Source organism: Gallus gallus, chromosome 6 (assembly GCF_016699485.2).
Source record: "Gallus gallus isolate bGalGal1 chromosome 6, bGalGal1.mat.broiler.GRCg7b, whole genome shotgun sequence".
In the NCBI taxonomy this organism is placed as follows: domain Eukaryota; kingdom Metazoa; phylum Chordata; class Aves; order Galliformes; family Phasianidae; genus Gallus; species Gallus gallus.
In genome coordinates this window covers 3,731,999-3,753,359 of record NC_052537.1, presented here as the reverse complement: position 1 = coordinate 3,753,359, position 21,361 = coordinate 3,731,999, and the positions used below count along the sequence as shown (strand labels likewise).

Genomic DNA, 21,361 nt, shown 5'->3' with positions numbered 1-21,361 from the left:
GTGATGTCTGATGCTGAGACAGCCTTCTCCCCACCTACTTCAACCTCTCGCTCCAAGCCCTATCACCTGTGGGTGACGCAGCCTTCGTCCAATGCACAGGGAAGAGGAGCACCTGCAGCCCTCAGCTTAGGTGATACACAAAGCGGGCGGGAGCTCCGTGGCAGCAGTTCTTCTGCACCATCTGAAGCTCAAACCTTCCACTAGGATGTTCTTTTAAGAAGTAATAATATGTGCTTTATAGTCATTTTCTGTTTCTTTTTCTTTAGCTTCTTGCAATAGAGGTGAACACACCAGAGAAATTCAGCTCGACAGCTGACATAGCGATACGCCTGCTGGATACCAATGACAATGTCCCAAAGTTCTCCTCTGACTACTACATTGCCAGGATCCCTGAGAACTCTCCAGGGGGCTCAAATGTAGTTGCTGTAACTGTAAGTTTTGTTCACTTGTAAATAAATGTTCTCTTTTCTAGCTATTTGTGCAGGCAGCTCAAAGGCCTTAAAAATCATAGAATCATGGAATTGTTTGAGTTGGAAGGGATCCTAAAAGGCCCACTTGCCATTTAGCTTCTGGATTCAGCTCCAGCTCCATTCTAGAATCAACAAGATAATATTAATTTTTTAAAAAAATTGATAAAGTTGTAGGCAACTATTTTTCAGAACAATTTTTTTTTTAATTCAGTTTTGTTTGTTTGTTTGTTTGTTCGAATTAAAGGCCATCTGCTTTTAAGACAAATCGCATGATCAGTGAGTAATAGGAAAGCCCCAGTCAAGTCCATGTCCAGTGGGAATATTTCGTTACTGACTAAGTGGAATTAGATTTACTGGATTTGCTTGCTTAAGTATGAGGAAAAAGAAAACAAGGTGGTTGTTTAGTGGGTATTAGTCTCCTCTCCTGGGAATAATCTGGCTGCTCCATGCCTAATTTGACAGTTACGGAAGGCAAGATTATGACACTGAAATGCTTAGAGCTGGGAAAGAAAGATTCCCATGCTGCTGGGAATGCTGCTGGAAAACACATCTCATGTCCCAGAGCTCCTGGCTGCATGGGGATTCACAGGCAAAACAAGTCCCCTTGACTCCATACACCATTACATTTGCAGCAAGACAAGTAAGCAATTCCACAAAGTGCATAACAACAACAACTAAAAAATTATAAAAAGTTTGTAAAAGAAGCAAAACTAACCATTCTGAGCCAAGGTAAACAGGCCAGCATAATGTCAATAAATAGAGCCATCTAGCGGCTTTCCTGCCAGACTCTCCGACACCAGCCCAGTCAGGAGACGGACGACATCTTAGCTGCCTCCCTGGTAACACCCAGGGGCGCTTCTTTGTACTAACGGAGAACATTTCCCTGCATTAAAAAATCATCGTCATCATCATCATTTATAAACGACAGTTTTCAAGGTGCAAGACTGTTACTGCGACTTCCCCCTAAAAATGTTCTGGCGTAAGGAGGGAAAACTCTTTTCATTGTCAAGTGACTTTTTTTAAATCTCTTCTATTTTTAAGGCTACAGATCCAGATTCTGGGCTTTGGGGAGAAGTCAAGTACTCTATCTATGGAACGGGAGCAGATCTGTAAGTTAAAAAAAGAAAACTAGATAGCATACGAGCAGACTATTAAAGCACATATGGAAGAGAAATTAGAGATGTTGGTCTAGTTGTAAAAAGTCCATTCCGAGGGGGAAAAAAAATTCCTCACTCTCTACCTTCCCTTTCCATGTAGCTATAAAAATAGTTGAGTTTCAACTCCTGTAAAAATAAATCAAAGAAGTCAACACTTTCAAAGATGTAAACCTGAACTTTGAAGGCCAACTGTATTGAGTGTTCAAAGCATCTTATATATTTAAGCCTTATAGCCCTACCTCAGGGAAGAATGGAATTTGATGCTTCTTTGATGGTGTAACCATCTCTAATTCCCTCTCCCTGCCTTCGGGAAGTACAGGGTAAGAGCATCCTGATATGTTGGTTTTGCCCATACTGCTCTCATCCCAGCGGTTGCTCTGGTCTGTTGGCTGGGGCTCCTTGCCTAGCATCAGCAGTCAGACACAAATATCATTGCTGGAAGCTGTATCTCCTGAACACAGAACCTGGAAAAGAATGAACTGTTCAGACAATCATCCCCACAATCCATTTTTTTCCATGCTTTATCCCCTGGAGTTAGAGCTGAACTCTTATCCTAAGGGTGAAAGCCATTTAGATGACGTAGTCCAAGTCCAAAATCCATGATGCTAAGGATGAACCTCTTCTGTAGCCAGAAAGTTACACATATGGGAGCATTTCCAGGATGGATTATTTTGATCTACTCAATAAGTCCTTAAGCTAGCTGCATAGAGGCAAGCAGGCAAGGGTCATGTCATAGAGGCAGACATCTCTGGTTTAAAACGTAAATGCTGGTGCAAAAAAGCTTGTGAAAGTTGTTGACAAAGGATTTAGAAAAAGGTGTAGGTGGTACTTTCTTCTGATTGGAGTTGTGGGGATGTTCAGACTTACTGTTCCTACACTGTCAAATGAGGAAATTGGGATATCAGGTCTTTTCTGTTCTTAAATATGATTTGTTTGTTTGTTTGTTTGTTTCACTTGTGCCTGGCTGGCATGGCTCTTGAGTATTGGACCTCCACTCCCACTGAATGCACAGATTTGAGATTTTCAATTAGAAACATATTTTTTCTGTCTCAGCATTACAGCAGCACAAATGCAGTTACATTGGCAGAAAAGTGATTTTTACTCGAGTAAGAGGAATGTTGATAGGTGTTGAAGACATAAGCATTACACCAGTACCATTCCCTCCAAACTGACTCTGGGTGTGGGGTACATTGCTGCAATATCTTCACTTCTCTGTGCTTCTGTTCTTCCATTAGCCCATCTGGGGATGGTGAGAGTCCTCTCTACATGGTTTCATTGGGCTGGTCACTCAGCACAGGCACTGGCTCCTACTAAGAGTATCCACAGCTCTTTCCACCTCCAGGTCTAGTATTTGTATTTAGCAGATCAGTGGAAACAATTGATGAATCTCTGTTATTAAGTACTTGTTTTATAATCACTCTCCACTGTACTCAAATTTGTAGTACAGAAAACATTTCGTTATTCTTTACACTAATGAAAGGATATATGAAGCCTTCTATTTGTTAAAAACCCAGCTGTTTGGAGCCTACATTGGCAGTCTGTTTACAAATGACAGTGTGTTAGTATCTTCTCTATAAATCCAAGCTTTTGCCTGTCACTTTTGACAGTGTCTCAGTAATTACAGTTGTATAGAATTGAACTTTCTACAAATAAATCTGAACACCCACTCCATCCCAGTGCCAGTCTATGGAATAGTGATTATTTTTGGAAGAAATAATTTGGCCTGCAGTTTGGGGGATTTGAGAACAGTTATTTTTCTTACCCATTCTAAGAAGAAAAGAGCTTAGAAATGATATGCAGCAAACTCCCATTAGCTATCAGGGATATATCAATCAATCTTAACTTATTCAAAATATGAGCTAATACACTGCACTCCTCATAAGCTGAAGGAATAGGCAGTTCCTTAATGTTTTAATGCAAATAAATTATATTGGGAGAAGGCCAACAAGGTGAGCATTTATTCAGTACAAAGGCTTTAATAGAAAATGCAGCTGAAATTACATGAAAGGTGAATAGAAAAACACCAGACACTGGTTGTTTTGTGACTTCCAGACCTAAAGATAGGCAGAATGAATGATTCAGAAACATCAGCCTGGCATGAGGTTGGTGAACTATACTCATCTTTGGGACACAGCATTTCATTGTTTAGAACCCACCTTTGCTCTATACTACAAATACACGCTAAGCAACCAAAAAGAAAAAAGAAAAACAAAAAACAAAAAACAAAAAAACAAAACCCACCCATAACTCTCTCAATGCTTCTTTTCCAGGTTCCTAATCCACCCATCGACAGGTATAATTTACACCCAGCCCTGGGCTGTATTAGATGCTGAAGTGAACTCAAAGTATAATTTCTACGTGAAAGCGGAGGATACAGATGGGAAATACAGCTTGGCTGAAGTGTTTATCACTGTGCTAGATGTCAATGACCACTCTCCAGAATTCAATGAAAACATCCAGGAAAAGACAATGATCATTGGGTCACCAGTGAAGATAGAGGTGAGAAACAACATAGTGTGTCACAAAGCAGAGTGCCTTGGAAAAGCCCCAGCTATGCAGTTTGTTGCTCAGGAATCATCATGACGAATGCCTGAAAATTGTCTTTTCCTGAGGCTGTATTCTCCACATACATTTGTACGTAACAAATGCATTACAGCATGGAAAAGTAGTATTCACAGACTGCTGAAAAGGAGAAATAAAATTCTATAGGCAAAATATACAGTTGTACTACAGCATTTGAACCATTAGCTGGTGATTAATCCATAATCTTGGATTATACAGTGATTGTAAGAAATCCAAGCATGATGACTGAAAGAAAGTACAGTGTTTTGAATACTTAACATTCCTGTGATACCACTGTGCTCTTTCCCTCCATTTTGCAGAACTGTACATAGTGATGCAGTGCAAAACAGGGTTAAAAATAATTGTAGTAGCAATTCACAAGCAAAAGAACAGAACATCCTATGTTACAAGTATTTGAACTTACATAGTCAAGCCTCACTATGCAACACCTACATGAGTAGAATAAATACTACAGCACAAAACATAAGGCACCTATAAAGTGTATGGAGCTAATTACACTGTCCTCTATTCATTTCAACTTTTGTCCACAACACTGTGTGAGATAGTCCCTAGCAATGGACCATGTGCATTCTATAGTTTTTCCTCTTCCTTCCTCTAATCTCAAATAGATATATTTTACAGAATGCTACATTGCTAGTGCTGATGTTTTTCACTAGTAAATATAGCACAGCCGCTATCAGGAAAGGATAATTTGTTTCCAAGGCCAAACTTAAACAGACCAGTAATTTCACTGCATGAATATTACCAAAAGTTAATGCTCAGAAACTTCTAAAGTTTTGTCTTTGGGCAAAGACACAAGGTCTGTCATCTTTGTTCTCTACACTTTCCCTACCAGGCTATAGATCAAGATGCAGAAGAACCAAACAACATTGTGGATTATTCCATCATGCAAGCAGATCCAGCCAATGTGTTTGATATAGACCAAAGCACAGGGGAAATCAAGCTGAAGTCCTATATCCGTTCCCTGGACATCATCCACAACATTACAAAGAACAAAGACTGCATATGGTCGTTGGTGGTGCAGGCCAAAGACCGAGGCTCCCCGTCCTTCAGTACCACAGCAGTTCTGAAGATTGATATCACAGAAGAGGTAAGAAAACATCTTACAAAAATTCCTAGGTGGGATGATTCTTCAGAGGCACCGAAGTGTAGCTATTGCTTGTTCCATTTCCAAGACAACTTCAGTTCAGGAATTGAAATCATCAGGAAAAATGTTGCCTGCAACCGCTTCTCCTTTCTTGGTAGCTCTGTAGCACAGAACATTCCACAGGCACAAATGTAGAAGGTATTTTGGTCAGAAAAACTGCAAAGGTCCAGAGGTAGGAGCATAACATGACTGGGAGCTAGAATAGAATAGTTTCAGTTGAAATGGACCACAAAGATCATAGAATCATAGAATGGCCTGGGCTGAAAAGGACCACAATGATCATCTAGTTCCAAGCCCCTGCTATGTGCAGGGTTGCTGACCAGCAGACCAGGCTGCCCAGAGCCACATCCAGCCTGGCTTTGAACGCCTCCAGGGATGGGGCATCCGCAACCTCCTTGGGCAACCTGTTCCAGTATGTCACCAGCCTCTGGTGAAAAACTTCTTCTTAATATCTAACCTAAACCTCCCCTGTCTCGGTTTAAAACCATTCCCCCTTGTCCTATCACTATCCACCCTCATAAACAGCCGTTCCCCCTCCTGTTCATACGCTCCCTTCAAGTACTGTAAGGCCGCAATGAGGTCTCCCCAGAGCCTCCTCTTCTCCAAACTAAACAAGCCCAGTTCCCTCAACCTCTCCTCATAGAGATCAGGTATGTATCCACAAAGATTGTTGAGTTCAATTGTCTGTCATAGTACTTTGAGTCTGACCCAAAGTTAAAGCATATCCTTGTGGTCATTATCGGAATGCCTCCTAAACACACACAGGAAGCCTGTTTCAGTGTCCAACTACTCTCTTGGTAAAGAAGTTTTTCCTAATGTGCAATCTGATCCTCCCCTGATGCAGCTTTGAGCCATTCACTTGCATCCCACCACTAGATAGCTGGGAGGAAAGAACACATCCCTCTCCACTTCCCCTCCTCAGAAAATTGTAGAGAGCAGTAGGTTCACCTCTTAACCTCCCCTTCTTTTAGTTTAACAATCTAGTGTCATCAATTCTTGTTACAGGACATGCCTTCCAGTCCTTCAGTTATGAGTTTCTTGCATTTGGTTGTTAGGGACAGGTGAAAATTAAGGACTATAGATTCCCGAGAGTAAAAGTAAATGCTGACTGGCAAATCTCTGATCTTTTGTTTACACTCAGGAAAAAGAAAATACTTTTCTCCTACAAAAAGTGACTGGAAAGTGGCTGGGGACAGAGTGAGATATGTCAGAACATTTTTGCAAATCAAAATTAGTGGTGCAGGAAAAGTGAGGAGACTTTTTAGATTTTTTTTAAGTGTATAGAAATTTGAATATGAGTTTTGTAATTTCAGTATTAGCAGACAAAGGAGACAACTCTAAAAGATAGCAGACATAGGTTGACTTTCTCATCAGTCCAACTTTATTGTCTACCAAAGAACAGGGAGCGATTTATGGTGAGCAGTGCATGCTTATGTGATCATTATTTGTTGTTACTAGCCATGTCTTTAAGTAGGCACCAGCAAAGAGGAAATGGGCTTTAATGTGGATGAGATCCACATCACTAGCCACCAGACCAGGCACAGACTGGGTAAACATACAAATCTCTCCCTACACACAGCGCCTTCTCTTTTTTCTTTGGTAAAAATGCAACCAGATGATTTTTTTTTCTCTTTTCTCTGCCTCCTTTTTTTTTCCACTGATATTCCTTATCAAGTGGATTTATATTACATTCCTTGATTATGCTTCAGAGCTTGCTGGAAGTTAAAAAGTTTCAGCAGATAGCACTTCTGCTCATCAACAAGGTAAACTGAGTACCAAGTGTACAGGAGGAGCTCCCCATCCCTGCTCTGGGTACCAACCCACCACGGCTGGAGCACTGGGGCTCTGCAGGGGCTAAGGTACAGGGCTGAGGGGTGTTGAGGGGAGTGAGAGAGCCCCATGCTTCCTCTGCTTGGGGAAGATCATACATACCTGACGTGAGGTTTCCAGCATCTACACTGGCGGATGAAGGCTATCTGGAAGGGAAAAAAAAGGAGCATCTAGTGCTTTGGAATGAAGAGTTTCTTGGATTTCTTTCTAATGTGTGAAGCAACATAAGCACCTGATGTAAAGAAGGCGTCTCCTACAACAGCCCATCTCTGCTTCCTTTCACCCCAGGGATACAAATCTGACACAAAGTGAGGGAGACTCTGCCCCAGTAAAGTGTAAAGGAGAAGCAGAGAGGACTCTGAAGACACAGACACCTCTCAAACACAGATATTCCTTCTTCCCATGCTCTTCTCCCTGTCAAGTCCTAACGCATAAGCTGAAATAGCAACAGCATCCTCCTTCAGTTGAGTAGGTCTCTTCAGCAGGATCTGGAGTACTAATCTGATGTAACATCTGTCCTCTGTGAGCTTCTGTACGTTTCTCCATTACTTCTTTCATTGCTTGTAGTGATCGGACAAAGCACTCACAAATTTCAGCTTTCATGTGAGCAATGTATCGTGGCAGTATAGAAGGCTCCTGCTCACTCCCTGTGACCCAGACACTTCATGGATACTGCTAGCACTTGGTGAAGAAAGCAGGCTCTTGGTGTAGGGACACTGTGTGTTCTCTCTCTGTCTGTTAAGAATGTCCATTTCCTCCCTTTGTGCTCCAGCTGAAAAAGAGGTTCTTTTAGTTAGCTGTCTGGTGGTCATTTGTGTATGACTAATTTTGGATAAGAAAGATATTTTTGAGTGTATTCTCTTAGGGATTTTTTGCAGTGTTAATCACACCAAGCAATTAAACAGGCATATTTTCTGATTAACATTTACCAGTGCAATTAACGCAAGGCTGCACCCTTCAAGATAGATGCCTTGTGGCTAAGTTCAGCAGTACTGCAAATCAAAAGGACCTTTTACTCTTGGAACAATACAGCAATGAAAAACTCCAGGCGTCTTTTAATTTAACTGAGTTTCATATTACAGAAATTGGTATTGAATAGCATCTATTAACCTCCTATCCTTTTTCAAAAGAGTAAGAAGCTTATGCTGAAAAAGCTATTCTTTTTTCACCCTTACATCACACCAAGATATTTTCCTGCTGCCCAAGATTTTAACTGGTAGCAGCTGATCCTGGAGATTGGCCTGATGAGGGATCCCGTTGCCTCCTTCTTGCAGTCCTGCAAGGATATGGGGTGTTTATTTACAGCTCTCTGGGGACTGAAGCTTAAGTCCACATTTAGACAGCTTAATCTGTGATACCTTTGGTTCTTAATGCCTTTGGCCACTGGTTTAGACTTCTAAACATAGCTGGTGAGTCTTAGTTTTAGATGCCCCTGATTGAAAGTTTCAGCAAATATTGTCTTTGAATTAATGTGTGTATTTCCTCCTCTACCATACTCTGTGACCATCCCTGAAACAAGGCTAGGTCTAATCTGAGGAAGAACTCAAGGGATGCTGAAAAGGTGGGAGCGGACTCCTCAGAACCAGCTGGTTGGTTTTATATACCCACTTGCTCAAGTTGACACAATCTGACTTGGGCTCTTAACAGCTTTGCCCACTTACTTAAGCTTCTAAATATAGCCAATGAGCCGTAGCTGCTCTCATGGCTGAAGGCTCAACCACGTGCTCCTCCTGTTGGGTCCTGCTTCTGGATGTGCTGCCCACTCATTCTGCTCTCAGCAACCCATGCACTATGACAGGCTTTTGAGGTGCCAGGTGTGTACACATTGTGATGTCTGCCCGCTGCAAACTGTTGTGGCAGAAGAGTGAGAACCAAAGGAAATTAGTCACAAGTTCAGTAATAAAAAGAGGCATGGACATCCTGTTTGGTTAATTCAGGTGTTGAATTGTAATCTTGTCCCAGAAGCAGAATTCTGGTTTCTCAAAACTGATATACGGCTAATTCCAGACTTCTATCGTGATTCTGTAGTCGTCCAGTTGTTCCCAACTCTTATCTGGGCCAGTTCTCATTATAGCCATCTGATGGAATTTATGTACACAATATCCATGTAATACAGAATGGCAAAGCCCTGGCAGTCATGGGCTGCTCTGCTTTTGTTTTCTGGGTAAGCTCTGTTGCTGATTAAATAATGCAAAAACTCTTTGCGCAGCAAAACAATGAAAATTTCTCCCTACCTTTATATAAGATGGTCCATGACTTTCAATAGCATTTCTTTGCTCATTTCTCGTTAGCAATCAGAAATATTTAGGATGTGGGAACAGTGGTCTCAGAGGTAGTTTGTGAAAATACAGAAGTGAAGTGAAGACACTTAGCTTTCTTTATTTTCCATGTTCCATACACATTTTACCCTACTTCCCTAGTTGTATTTATAATAGGTGCTCACCTCTTTCAAGTATAACTGTGTTTGGGTTGACCATTTCTCTTATTTTTGACATTTCCAGATCAAGTCCAGGGTAAAAACCTATATTTTAGGCCTCAAGAAGCGTCCATGGACGATATTTGGAATTTGCATGAGTGGCGTCCTTTCCACCATTTCTGTAACAATGGTGATCTCCACCATCATGTACTGGAAAAGTGTGAAAAGATCCAAGCTCCACCCGCAGGGCAAAATCCGCAAAATTATACGGGGACCGCCAAGACGCACATTGTGCTAAGCTGCAAAGTGAACTGGTCATTCATTTGTCCTTAATATGCCATATGTAGCTCATGTTTTTGCTTATTTCTTTTAAAAACAAAGCTCTTTAGTACTACTCATGTCCCCTACCTCAAAGAGTTTTGTTATGTCTGTAAAAGAGTACTTGAAAACAGAATGCAGCACATATCTGCTAATTACTCATTTATATACTGTTATTTTATAAAGCAAACTTTTCTCATAATCTTTTTAATTCCATATTCAGTAATAGTTCTGTAAAGTGCATCACTGTATCACCTGTGGCTGCTCTTGAAAGATTTCTAATCTAATCTATGATTTTCTAATCATAAACCTGTATCTGGTTTAGCACTATTATTCCTAGGGAATTAATTCTGCAGTGCAGTGCAACAATACTGCTGCAGTTCCCATAGCCAATTATTTTCTTGTTTAATTCTTGCAAGTTAAGCAAATGCTAGGTGATACACAGGAGCCCACCCTAATCTGGCAGTACTACTCCTGTACCTGCTCATGTTTGGTGGCCATCTATCTCAAAGTACTGCAGTGCTTGCCCAGGCTCTAAATTGCCCGAAACTGGATTGGCTCATTGGCTCTCCCTTTACATTAGAGACAACTTCCAGTAGTGATCCCTGCTCAATACATATTTTGGACAAATGAAATTTCTAGGTCACTGTCTGTCCCACAGAGTAAGTCATGTGTTTTCTTTGTACTCTTTTACAGACTCTTCACAAAGGGCCTATGGCCGCCTTTTTGATGCAAACTAAAGATAACCCCATGAAAGCCTTAGGAGTGCTAGCTGGTGTCATGGGCATAATGGTGCTGATAACTATCATGATCTCTACCGCCATGTTCTGGCGCAATAAGCGGTCCAACAAAATCATGCCGGTAAGAAGGATCATAAAAAAGAGACAGACCCAGCAGTCCCGCACGGTGAGGATGGAGTGGCTGAAGTTCAAGAGGCCCAGTAATGCCGCAGAGAAGTTTGTCGTCGAGGACGATGCCAAGAGCCTGCAGAACGAGAACAGCAACAACAATGTCCAGGCAGCCCCAGTGCCCCCAGCTGCTCCCTTGCCCCCACCGCCCCCTGCCCTGGCTGCCAGCGGGAACAGCGCAGCGTGGCGGGTACCAACTGTGTCTGGCTCCCTCACTCCCAAGTTCATCAACAAGCAGCTGAAGAAGAGAGGTCATAGCAGCACCCACAACGCCCTGGTGTCAGAGCTCAAAATGAAGTTTGAGAAGAGAAATGCATCTATGGGTGAGCCACACATCTAGGCCACGTCTAGGTGCTCTTGGCAGCCCCAGAGACTATGGGTTGTGGCTGCACATGGGTATGTTACGTGCCGTGGTCTTCCCCGTGTCTGTCAATACCCGTGAACTGAGAGCAGCTTCTCGCTGTGATAGCCGCCCCTCACCTTCCAGAAGCGTTATGTGCTGTGGAGTCACCCCACCTGTATCAAACATTGTGTTCTGTGCCCAGTTAGGACTGCAGTTCCTTCATCCCAGGTCCCAGTGCTGGTTCCACCCTGCAGCTGTCTAACCAGGGTGCCCCTTATGCTCTCGCACCAACCAGAGCCTCCCAAAGTGACCAGGGGCTTTGGGCTGCCCCTGCTCCAGAGGCCCTTAGCCAGCACCCTGGTTTTCAAACAAGACGCTCTGCAGATGCCACTTCTGATCAGGTCTGGCAGGTGGAGCTGAGGCATCCAAAAACCCATCGCTTCAAACGCCATAACCCGTTCAGAAGGCATTGTTTTGACTGCAGCACCAGGGGCGGTGTGAAGGTCTCCATCTGCAGCAGCTCACAGAACACTGGCAGCAAGTTGGGTGTAGGTGAGACCTGTCCTTGGGTATGATGTGCAGAGCAGCAGCTGGTGGAATGATGTGCTAATGGTGACAGCACCCTTCGTCCTGCAGGTAAGCATGCAGGCTTGAAAAAGTTCTTCGTTTTCCTGCAGCTTATGCTGGATTTTGCCAGAGCACATTGGCATGATGCTTCTGCCCCCAGCTTGCCAGCTAACCTGAGGACGGGAGGACAGCTGGGGCAGGATGCAAGCACAGGAATTCAGTAGCAGTGCTCACCTGATACTGCCTCCTTCTGACACCACACCCCCTAAGGAGAGGCAAGCTGGCAGGAGAAGGATGTGATTAAAGCAGTGGGGAAGATAAGGTAAAGCCAAGACAAAAATGATAGGTGAAAAATAGAAACAAAGTGCTGGAAAGTCACATATGTTGGTCAGGGATGTGTCTGGAAAGTTTATTTGGCTCTGTACAATGCAAGCAGGGGGCTTGGAGAACAGATTTCATCATCTCTACCAGCTTGCTCCAGGGACCAAAGAGTGCAAAAGGAGCTTCTTTAAAATATTCTGGTTTGTACTAGCAGCATTTTGCCTGAATTATGTAACAGCTAACTGGAAACAAGTTTTTTTTTTCCTGTTATGTGACAGTAAGTCGGCACTGGAGGCAGAGCAGATTTTTACTGGGTCTACCCTAGTTTCTATGTCACACTTGTCTCTGATTAGGTGTTTTAAGCGGAACCTTAAGGCAACATGCACTGGTCTGACTGGGAAGAAGCACCCTATGCCCACACTCCTGCCCCTTAAGGCAGCACCAGCTGCCTTAGGTTGGCTGTCATGGATGGACACCATGAACGTCGAGATGGGGAGCAAACCCTGAATGACAGAACGCTGTGTTACTCCAAAGTGTCTGTGCAGCTTCTCAAAGAACTGCTTTGAGTCCTTTCAGCTGGACCAGCAGCCCAGCCCCTCTGGGGCTCCTCTTCCCTCACTCCATTAGCTGATCTATTCCTTTCCTTTGCGCCAGGACCTCATCACCTGCGGAGTTAGCGTGTTGAATGAGAAACTACCACTTACAGGAAACAACCCCATGTTTTTTTAATTTCTCTTCGCTCCAGTTCACCATACATGTTCTTGCCACCAGTGGGCTAATCCAGGAGCAACGGAGAGGAGCCACGTTGCTCAGTGCAGCTCTGTCAATGGGCCCAAGCTTATGGGGAGAGTGCAGGCTCCAGGGCGTCCCTCTGCATCAGGCTCTAGCAGCACTGGGAACACAACACAGTGGACCTAGCTCCCAGATTGGGCTGGGGATGCACAGCGGCTTAGGCCCCATGTAGATCAGGGACTGAAAACTGCAGAGCAGCGAGGAACAACAGTCTGCCTGGTTTTGTGGGGGGACACAAAATAATATACGTTCACTCATGAACACACTTCTCTGAAGCAGTCCCCAGGTTTAGGACTGCACAAGGAGCTGTGGCTGTAAATCTCTTTAAGGAGTCCTCTAAGGACAGTTTAATCAGAGTGTGATGACTGGAGCCAGTCAAAGCCACAGACCCTCAGTGGAGTGATGGATGCTCAGCAGGGAGGAACGGCATCATAGCAACCCTTGTTGGTACCACACCACCTTTCCCACTGTGCCCTTCATCCCTCCACTGTTTTCCGGCCTTCCCTCAGGGCCCGCTGGTCATCCCTCCCCTTGGCTTCAGGCCCTTGCATCATGCACTATGTCTTCATCCCCTGGCCACGGCCATTTGAGAGAGGGGAGACGCAGCCCCATCAGCACTGCTCAGCCCTGGTCCCACAGCCACAGCCCCACATGGGCTTGTGGCTCCTCTGGGCTCTGCAGTGCTTTATGGGGCACCAAAACCTTGTGACGTATCCCTTGTTCCACACTTTTCCCAGTGTTGTGTTGAAGCCAGTATTCAATGTTTATTCTCCGTGAGGAAAGCCTATAAAGACCATTCAATTAAGTGAGATTTAATTAAGTGAGATTTAGCAGGATTTATAGGCTTATAGTCTTGGAGATTATATTTAAGAAGGAGTAAAGATGTTTTATTACGATGTTGTGAGACTTTTCCAGTTACTCTGTATTTCAACTTCAGATAATTTTTTTTATATAAATAACAAAAAAATATATATATTGAAAACTTCTCATAGTGTGTTTCTTCTCATGGTGTGTTTCCACTGACAGAGATGCCTTCTTGTTTGCATGCAGCATGACCAGGATGCCTTCCCAGGCCGGCCCCATGAGCCCTGCTGGGCAGCTTCTGTGGGACAGCAGTGCCCCTCCTTTGGGGCACATTGGTAGAGGGGCCTGGAACCACTGCTGAGCCAGTGCTGCCCTTCCCAGCACGGCCAGGTCAGGAGGCCCAGCCCTGTCCCTTGCTGCTCATCACTCTGGTTTCTTTGTGATTTGTAATGTCAAAAGAGCAGAAATGAAGCAGAGAACAATGCACAATCTGAAAACCAGTCATGTTTATTACATTAACACTAAGACAAGACTAAGAAGCCCCTTCAGGTATGACAACGAAAGTCAGCATTGACATAGCACATCTGTGTTTACTAGCCGTGCAGGTGGAAGTGCTGTAGAGGGAAATGGGGCCTGAGTTTGGACAGCACATAACATACACAGGGAAGCTTAGCTTTGGTCACCCAAACACAACTAGAAGCCAAATTGTCACATGCTAAAGCTCACATTAGGTTTTTTTTCCTCCAGCTATAGCCAAGGTCTCTATTCTGATTTTTTTGTGTGTGTTTTTGTTTGTTTGTTTGTTTTTGTTTTGTTGGGTTTTTTTGGTTTTTTGTTTGTTTGTTTGTTTGTTTTTTGTTACAAAGTCTACAATAACCTATACAACAAGGGCTGTGGTTCTGCCAGCCACATAATTTGGTTGTGCTGGAAATCACGAGGCCAAAAGAAAAAAAAAAAAAAGAAGATGAGTTTTGTGTCCTCAGACCCTCCCCAAAAACGCAGCTGCTCTGCGAGCCTGGGCCAGTAGCTCCCACATGCATGTTTGGGTGTTTGGGTTTTTTTGCCTCTAGCAAGAAGGCGAGTGCTACTTGTGAAGCAGCAGGAGAGACTGGTGGCGCATCCTTGTCTAGGGTGGGGGTCTGGCTGCGGCCCAGACTCACAACACTCACAGCGACCAAAGCCCTACAGTCATGGCCATGCCTGCACAGTGTTGGCAGCCAATGTCCCAGTGGCAGCAGTCAGGCCAAGTATCCCCATCATCTTTCCCCCTCCCCCTCAGCCACTGCCACAAGCCTTCTTGGGGAAGGTGAGAGAAGTGGTGGGGAGAATAGAAAGGGAAACATTGACTATTTGTCCACAAAAACCAAGATGTTCATTCACCAGCTCTTGTTCTTAGTATTAAAAAATAAATTAATTCACACAACACTTGTGTAACAAGAGGCATTAGATATGCAGGTTTTTGTTACGCAAAAGCATGGCTATGCAGGAAACTAAATTGCTCATCTAAGACACATGTTTTAGACACAAATAAATGTTCCTTCCCTCCGTATTATGTACAGCATTCCCATCAGAAAACAAGTAAAATCCTGCACTGCTGCCACATTATGCTGGTTCTCAAGAGTAAGAAAATAAACAAAGGAAAATTCAAAACAAACAAGAAAGCACCCCAAACCACACCAGCACCTTCTTACTTTCCCACTTGGCAGCCAGCAGAAGTCCACACCTGGAACAGGGCAGAGCTGAAACCAGCCTCCACACTTACCACCTCCTGGGTGGGGAAAATAAAGAAATAATAATAAAAATACTTAAAAAAAAAAAAAGTTTATGTGGAGAAGAGCAGGCAGCTCTGGCCTGTCACTGCATGTGCTTCTACTGAGCTGTTGGGTCTGTGGTTTTGTTACTGTTTTTTTCTTTGCATGCCAGATTGAAGCAGCCACTCCATGGCTTTAAAACATTTCTTAACAAGTGACTGCAAAATGTTTTTGCTATGTTGTTTGTTAGGTTGATTGAGTGGTGATCTCAGTATGTGTGTGTGTGCCAATGTATGTTGCTCTGTGGCAGTGCTGGGCAGCCCGGGGTGCTGGGGTGCATGCCCCACAGTCCTGGGGCACCGAGCCCACTGAAGATCCTGGCCGTACACCGCACCATGCCCCAGATCTGTGCCACATGGGGATTTTCACTGCTCCTTCTCAAGAAAGCCAGCGGGATGGAGACCATTCACCAGGCCGTGCAGCCACAGGTATGGCTGGGACAGGGACTGTGCTAATAGAGGTCAGCGCTGTTCCTGTGGGGCAGCCGTGCCTTCCCAGGGCGCTCAGGCTCCTCGCGTGCTGGGGGCCGCCGGGCACCACGGCCGCCATCAGGACGGCAGAGTCCATCCTGACTGCCACCAGGCAGGCTGTCCAGTGTGCTCTCCTTGCTGCCAGCACCCGGCGGCTTGTCCCCACGGCGGCGGCGGGGCCAGGCAGCAGGGCAGCGGGCCAGGCAGCCGGGACGGGCCTCGGCAGTGCAGGCGTACATGCCAGCGGGCACAGCCAACACCATGGCGCAGACAATGACAACAATGTGGATGAGCTTCTCGCGCTGCTCCAGCTGGCTGACGTCGCTGCCTGTTACAAAGACAACACACTGGCCTTTGCGGGGCGCTTGGTTGCGGACGGCCACACAGACTTCATACTTGGTGGCGGGCAGCAGGTCGGTCACTGAATAGGTGTTGACACCGGGGCCAATATAGATGGCGTCCTTCTGCGCGGTGTCGTAGCGGCCTACCAGCAGTGTGTACCAGATCTCCCCTGGCTCTGCCACTGCCGCCGCTGCAAACCACTCCAGGGTGATGCCGTAGACCGTCTGCTTGGCAATACGCACCTCCACATGGGCACCTGGCTCAACTGGGGCGGCAGCGGCCCAGCTTGGCTGCGTGGCAAAGGCTGGTGGGGTACCCACGTGGAGCATGATGGCCACCGAGGCATTGCCCAAGAAGTTGGCGGCTGTGCAGGTGTAGTTGCCGGCATCTGCAGGCCGTACAGCCGGGATCAGCAGGTCAGAGCGGACAGTCTCCTCGCTGATGGGCTGAGTGGAAACTGCAGGGCAGAGGAAGCCATGTCAGTGGCTTGAGTAGCTATATTGTAGCCCTGGGAACACCTCAGAACAGGGTGGGGGTCAAGGGGCCAAGCAGCTCCTGCCCATCCTGGGGAAAAGGGAATAGGAGTGTGGCCCTGGCAGCCAGAAGAGCCAACCCAGTCCTGAGGCCATTGGTCACAGCGCAGCTAGCTGGCTGAAAGAAGTAATTAGCCCACTGCACTCAGTATTGGTGCAGCCTCACCTCAAGTACTACCAGCAGCTTAGGGCACTACAGTACAACAAAGATATAATAGTACTATGTTGTGTCCAGAGTAAGGCAACAAAGATACTGAAAGGACTGAAGCGCATGACTTCTGTGGAGCGGCTGAGGTCCCTTATCTCAGTGTAAAGAAGAGGAGCCTAAGGGGTACCCTCACTGGCCTCACAAGGGGAGTGGAGAGGCATGTACTGACCTCAGCTCTTTGGTAACAACAGGATGCAAGGTAAGGGCTTACAGCTGCATCAGGGAAGGGTCAGATGGTAGGAAAAGGCTCCCCACTGAGAGGCTGGTCAAGCACTGGACCAGGCTCTTGAGGCAGTGGTCTCAGCATCAAGCATTCTGGAGCTCAACAACTGCTGTGACAACACTAAGTTATGTGGTTTGACTCTTAGCTTGCCCTCTGTGGAGTGACAAGATGTACTCAGTGATCTTTGTGGGTGCTTTCCAGCTCAGGATATTCATTGAACATAACCTGAGAGGGACATTTCACTGAGCAGACCCTAAAGGGCGCTCAAGCACTGGGGGCAGGGCACTGGAGGTGGCTTAGCCTACCAATGCACCATCTGCCCTCCATGTGTCCATGCTGCAAGAAAGCAGGGAGGGCTCTGTAGTTCGGACATGTGCTGCATCTTCCCCTAGACTGGAAATTGAAAAATTCCATTCCCAAGAGGCTCTGGCCCAAAAAAGAGGCACACGAGGCCAAGGAAGGGTTGAGCTGGACACAAAATGCAATTTTAGTAACTCTATGAACTAACCCATCATCTTCACAAACATGGACACATTGGTAAGGAAAATCTGTGTGCAGTTAATCCAGCATGTGCTTACAGAAAGATGCACAAGTGCTGCTAAAATGCTGAAATAAATCAAACATCAGACCAAGATTAAGGGCAAATGCTGCCTTACTTACATAGCAGGATCATTAGGGCTACACATAACCTGCACAGTGGCTGTGTGTCTTTTTAGCTTTGAATGTATGAAAATAGCAACTTGCCCTGTTGAAGGCTGGTACCAAAAATAGCTGTGTGGGAGGGCTTGTATGAGGCCAGCTGGACAGAGAGGGAGGGAAAAGGTCTCATAGTATGAAGTCCTCAGCAAAGCAGATAAATTAGCGGGGTTTATGCAGAACAACAGCATTCATTTTGGTTGTAGAATGCGAGTGGACAGTGACTAGGGATGTGGCTTCAAGGGTTTGTGGATGGCATGAATATTTCCTGAGAAAATGTATGGGAATAGTCTACAAGTGTGTAAACACATGCATAAATATATAAATATATACAGAGATATATATGTATAGAGAATGTGTATATAGAGGCTATATATATAGAGACATATCTAGTCACACACACCTATGTAAGTACATATAACATATGTATATATATACATATATGTATATATATGTGCATATATATATACATATATACAACATATAATTGCATATTATGTAGTGTCTATTATATATTTATATACATGTCTAGATAACTGCAGATTTAATAAATATGCATGGATGAGGTATTATTTATAGTTCTTATATCATTTGCCATGATGGAAGGGCTACTAATAAAAATCCACACATCATAAAATAATTGTGGAACTTGTTCCTTTCATCTTTGACCAATTTCTTACATGCAGTGTGATAATTAAGATTGTGTGGATTCTTTTGCAACCACAATGACAGAGATGCACCAAAGAGGCAGAGAACTGGTGTGGTGACTAGATAGCCTGAAGGACTATGTCAGCAAAGTAGCAAACCATAAATAAACACACACAAAAAAAAGCTTTGCTTTGCTTACCATTAAATGCCCTTAGAAGTTTGAGTGCATAGGACCACCAGACGGCCGGGGCAGGGCTGGCTCGCACAAAGCAGGTCAGGGTGATGTTCAGCCCCACTGGGACTGTCAGGTTGGCGTCAAGGGCTGAAGTTTGCGGCTTCATGCAGCTGTTGAGCTCCACTTCATGAAAAAACTTCCCTGCCCTGAATTTTGGGCTTGAGCAAGTTAAATAGGAATTCATCAGAATAATAGGAGGGCCAACTGACTTGATAAACTGGACAAATCCCCGCAGGCGGCAGTCACAAATCCACGGGTTGTCATGGAGGGCCAGGACAACGTTGGAAATAGCTTCTCCCTGTCCTGCCGCCCTCTGGCTTCTCTGGTAGATAGGCCAGCTGTAGAAGACATCCCTGGATATGACAGTAAGCTGATTTGAGGATAGATCTAAATAGGTCAGGTTGGGCAGATAGCGGAGCGCGTGTTCTGGAAGGACATCCAGCCGGTTGTGCTTCAGGTCCAGAATTTTCAGAGCTGGGGTGTCTTGAAATGCTGTCCATGGCACTGAACTTAATTTGTTCCCTTGCAAGCGCAGCTCCTTCAGAGCCGGCAGGTATTCCAGACTTTTCATGTGCATCACCGTGATGTTGTTGAAATTGAGCCAGAGATACTCCAAGGCACTAATGTTTGCAAATGACCCGCGAGGCAATTCTGTTAGGTGAGAGTTTTCTATTCTAATTTTTCTAATGTCTTGAGGGATGCTTTCAGGAATCTTCCTCAGCAGTGCAGACATGCAGAGTAAACTCCTGAGGAGGAAACAAGAAAATTCTCTAGGTCACATACCACTTTCGTGGCTAACAAATCAGTTCGCTACATCGGTCTGCAAGCACATGAAGAATTACGAAGCATTGCTTTCATGGCATGCAGAAGCACTGAATCCATCCTTCAGTTCAGTTTTACACCCATTTTTCCCACTAAGAATACTACTAAAATAATTTTTAAAAAGCATTAAAAAAATGTTAGACACACAACTACATATCTCAAAGAAACAAAAGAGATCTCATAATTGTATCTTCAAGATAGTAATCTGCAGTATTAGTTATAGCAAAGGCATACCATGAGGCCGCAAGGTTTTGGTCCCCATCACAACAACAAATATGTATAGGAATACATATATAGAAATCTCTCAGCTGCTTCACTGATGCTACAGCTAAGGTAACTAGCTCTCTTACCTTCCAAAACTGTCTTGAGAACAAGAGCATCCTGTGACACAAGATGAAATAGAAAGGTTTATCTTGTGGAAGGCCACAAGAAGAAGAAAAATGTGATGAATAGTAGGGTCCATATTCTCCTTTAAGACAGCACTGTGCAGGGTGTTCACCAAACATGCCAAGAGCCTCCAAGAAGCAAATCCTATTATCTGTAATCTTCCTTGACGCAGAGATAAATCCTGCTGGGGACCCAAGCCTAAAGAAGACATGTAGTATGGTTCACAGCCTATGTCGAAGGGCTAAAAGTCACCCCTGGGCTCACTCCTGGCCACCTCTTATTTAGCCATGGGGATGGTAGATTGACTTGGATGGTAATATAATGCTCAACAGGTTCCTGAAGTCCAAAGCCCAAAACTCTTCTGATCCCAAGTAGTTAACCAGGCCTATCTATGTTTTTTGTTTGTCCTAAAACGAGTCTGCTTCAGTCTCCTGTATTTTAATGGCATTCATCAAGGCCAAAAACCACAATAAGGGCCAGACCTCCCAGTTGCGATTTGGCAGCACACAGTGCTGATTGTACAAACCATCAGGCTCCAAAACCTCCTCACAGCTCATTGTAGAGTGCACTATTACACATGGTGGGCAAGAAAGCTACTCAGCCATCCTGTTACTGAAACTGGGCACTAATTCTCCAGTGAAACAACTACCTAAAAAAAAAAAAAAAAAATCATGTTTTCCCCCCTCGTTATCTCCATTCTTACAAATTGGCAGTGAAAACAGCACCACGGGTACAGCTAGTCCATGGACTTCCCTGAGAAAATACTGGTTTTAACATTCCTCTACATTGTTTTCAGTTTTCAGTGTTGATGTTCAGTTTTCATTGTTTTCAGACATTTCAGTGCTATTGCTATATTTTAAGTTCTCGGGCTTCCCATGTAAGACAGGTGTGCCAATTGCTCCTTGGTCCCCTTGAAAAACTCAGTCTAAATAATTTCATGAGAAGATACATATATATTTGTTTTTAAATCCAAAGCCAGCAGTTTTCAGTTCTGATTTCCAAGCAGCACTGTGTTCTCTTGGGGCCATCTAGCGTGCTTGGGCTTCATTACAGCCCGCTGGATGCAGCAGCCATCGGAAAAGGGCTTAACCTCAGTACCAATACGTGTGAAGCTGGGTCACAAATCAAGATTAGCCTGAACCTACTTAACCTCCAACCTGCGGACCAGGATAGAAAAATATTTATAGCACAAAAGCTTAGATCCATACATGTCTTTTGGGGCATGTGCGCTAGTGTAGCTGCTGTAAGCCTCCAGAAGATGTAGGGCTGATTCTATAGATTTTAAATCAGCAGGCACTTTGATTTCAAGGCTAATCAGAAAAACAAACTG

General features: G+C 44.6%; 2 protein-coding genes across 6 annotated transcripts in view; one reads left to right on the top strand and one right to left on the bottom strand.

The window, feature by feature from the left end:
* Positions 1-13,837, top strand: part of CDHR1 (cadherin related family member 1) — a 52,515-nt gene extending 38,678 nt beyond the window's left edge. For 4 of the 5 annotated variants that reach the window (XM_046942776.1, XM_046942773.1, XM_046942777.1 and 1 more), the window contains 5 exons: positions 267-431; positions 1,512-1,579; positions 3,898-4,126; positions 5,046-5,300; positions 10,618-13,837. In XM_046942776.1, the coding sequence (XP_046798732.1) occupies positions 267-431; positions 1,512-1,579; positions 3,898-4,126; positions 5,046-5,300; positions 10,618-11,169 (1,269 nt within the window). In that variant the 3' untranslated portion in view covers positions 11,170-13,837. 5 annotated transcript variants of the gene reach the window in all.
* Positions 13,838-14,145: 308 nt separating this feature from the next.
* LRIT2 (leucine rich repeat, Ig-like and transmembrane domains 2) lies at positions 14,146-21,280 on the bottom strand. The gene is made up of 2 exons (XM_015288039.4): positions 18,787-21,280; positions 14,146-16,736 (listed from the first exon to the last, which is right to left on the bottom strand). Exons 1-2 carry the CDS (start codon positions 19,553-19,555, stop codon positions 15,919-15,921), a joined length of 1,587 nt encoding a protein of 528 aa, XP_015143525.2. The 5' UTR covers positions 19,556-21,280; the 3' UTR covers positions 14,146-15,918.
* Between the last annotated feature and the right edge of the window lie 81 nt (positions 21,281-21,361).

Bases quoted from the DNA above. Each gene is read 5' to 3' on its own strand.
- LRIT2 (XM_015288039.4), bottom strand. From the start codon at position 19,555: ATGTCTGCACTGCTGAGGAAGATTCCTGAAAGCATCCCTCAAGACATT. The intron at 16,737-18,786 runs GTAAGCAAAGCA...TCTGCCCTGCAG, and splicing joins ACTTCTAAGGGCATTTAATG to TTTCCACTCAGCCCATCAGC.